Source organism: Oratosquilla oratoria, chromosome 43 (genome assembly GCF_046742065.1).
Source record: "Oratosquilla oratoria isolate Oo_2021 chromosome 43, ASM4674206v1, whole genome shotgun sequence".
In the NCBI taxonomy this organism is placed as follows: Eukaryota; Metazoa; Arthropoda; class Malacostraca; order Stomatopoda; family Squillidae; genus Oratosquilla; species Oratosquilla oratoria.
In genome coordinates, this window is record NC_134819.1 from 4542969 (window position 1) to 4545468 (window position 2500).

The following is a 2500-nucleotide window of genomic DNA, read 5'->3' on the forward strand; positions in this document are numbered from 1 at the left end:
AGTCACATAGGAGGCCAACGGGGTCAAAGGCTCATTGCTTATCCAGCTCTCCTTCAAAACTTTAAGGGGACCCCGTGCCTCATGTCCATAAACTAACTGAACACTATCTCGGATAGCGAACAGCAGGAGATCTACTCCCTCGTCCCAGTCCCTTCCGGTTTCCAAGCAAAAGGTCCTTAGGATTCTTTTGAGGGTTTGATGGAACCTCTCTACTACACCTTGGGATTGCGGGTGATAAGCCGAGGACCTAGATTGCCTGACACCCAGGCTTTCCATCACCTGGTTAAACAATCGAGAAGTAAAGTTGGATCCCTGATCGGACTGTATCACTGTGGGAAGGCCTACTTGGGTTAAAAAAATTAACTAGGGCTCTTACAATATTCTTTGCCGTGATGCGGCGTAAGGGAATAGCCTCCGGATAGCGAGTGGCACAATCTATGATGGTAAGTAGGAACTGATGACCACGGGGGGGTTTTGGCAAGGGACCTACGCAATCAATTGTGATCTTACTAAAAGGCTCCTTTATCACTGGGATGGGTTGCAACGGGAACGGTTTGATACTGGGGCTAGGTTTTCCCACTAACTGACAGGGACGGCATGTACGGCAGTATGTACTGACGTCTCTTCGTAACTTAGGCCAATAGAAATGCGATATAATTTTGGCATAAGTTTTCCTAGTTCCTAGATGTCCTCCTACGCCGTCATGAGCAATGCTAAGGATATCTTGGCGTAGGGGCTTCGGAATCACTATCTGGTGGTGCACTGACCAAGGGTGACTGGCGGGGGAGGTAGCGGGACGAAATTTACGCATCAACACGCCAGAGCTAGTGTAATAGCAATTTGCCTCCTGTTGGGCTTCCACTTCACTAACTGCCCTATTGAGAAAACTGGCTAGTTCCGGGTCCTCTGCCTGGAGTTGAACAAGCTTACTCCTAGTAACAGGAGAGGAGCCAAAACTAGTCAGGGTCGTGACACTATTCTCATCTGTATTACTCTTAGGTTTACCTGTCGGTGAGGAATCTTCGAAGAATTCACCTAGACCGAGGTCAGGGGGGTCTACCTGAATAGGATCTTCTTCCGATTTCTCACAAGACAAAGGGGAAATCACATCGATGCCACCTCCCTCGCCAGATTCATTGCTTGGGACATCTGTCTGTTGGCTCATACTACGAGTGACTGCACACGCAGGAAATAGCCCAGGGATGTCTTTCTCTAATTGTGTGGTGTTATTCTCAGCGGTAGGACGTGACGAGACCATGACATTTGGTAACGTCACGCCTCCAGCGAGGTCATTTCCTATTAAGAGGGAGACGCCCTCTACTGGTACCCTATCCACTACCCCTAACGTGACATAGCCTGATTTGATATGGGACTATACGTATAGCTGGCACAGTGGGATACGCAATCCCCCAGTCAAACCGTTCACTACAACCTAACTACCAGTGTAGTATTCATCTAGGAGAGGGACAGCTTCTTTGGTAACCAGAGATAAGGCTGAGCCTGTGTCTCTCAAGATCTTAATGGGAACGGGTACACTTGACTCATTAAGAGCTACGGAACCGGATGAACAATATGGTTCAAACGTGGAGGAGGTGGGAGACACAACAGGTCGGTTATTTGTAGGTGATAGAGGATCCAACTGTACTTCCGTCTGTTTGGCCACATTGATCGAGAGAGAGGGGGTCCCTGGGTGAGAGGGAATTTTGTTCTTTACTCTGAAGCAGTCATTAACATCATGACCGAGCCTACGGCAATATTTACAAAAAGGTTTCCTCTCACTATTAAAGATAGGTCCCCCTGTCTCACGGGCAACGGGCTTACCTGTGGCATATGATGGAAATCCTGATGGCGACCGAGGTCCCGGCGCTGCTGCCTGAGGGGCTGACGTAGGTGGAGGGGCGAATGGTGCAAGAGTAAATGCCTGGTGGGCACGTACTTGGCTGGGTTGGGACGCGGGAGCAGAAGACCTGTAACTTTGGCGGGGATTTATAAGAATGTAATGGTCGGCAACTGGGCCGGCATCAGCTAGGGTACGTATACCTCTTTGATCTAGGTACGCTCGTACATCGGGGTGTAAGTTATTGCGGATGTCTTCGAGCAGGATCAACTCAGCCAGTTTATCATGGCTCTGATGAGCTGATTCACTCTCCATCCACCGTTGGAACAAAGCTTGTTTGCGTCGAAAATATTCGACGTATGTCTCTTTTCCCCCTTTTTTTAAGTTCCTAAACTGCTGGCGATAAGCCTCAGGCACAAGCTGATAGCTGGTAAGGACAGTGGACTTAACCATATAGTAGTCTTTCACCTGCTCCTCAGAGAGAGCGGAGAAGACACCCAACGCCTTACCAGTAAACGACCGATAGACAAGTTGAGTCCATCTATCAAGTGGCCACCCATTCAAATGTGCCATTTTTTCAAATAGCGCAAAGAACCTGTCGGGTTCGTCTTCATTGAACTTGGGCACACTTGCAAGCTGGGACTCGAGCTTAAACACAGGGGT

General features: G+C 49.0%; 1 protein-coding gene across 1 annotated transcript in view; it reads right to left on the reverse strand.

Moving 5' to 3' along the window:
- LOC143021962 (uncharacterized) overlaps positions 1-2500 on the reverse strand; it is a 3802-nt gene that overhangs the window by 894 nt on the left and 408 nt on the right. The window contains exons 2-4 of the mRNA XM_076179884.1: positions 1441-2500; positions 377-1356; positions 1-279 (exon numbers count right to left, since the gene is read on the reverse strand). The exon at positions 1-279 is cut by the window's left edge and continues 894 nt beyond it; the exon at positions 1441-2500 is cut by the window's right edge and continues 147 nt beyond it. Of these exons, the coding sequence (XP_076035999.1) occupies positions 1-279; positions 377-1356; positions 1441-2500 (2319 nt within the window). The remainder of the gene's footprint in view (positions 280-376; positions 1357-1440) is intronic.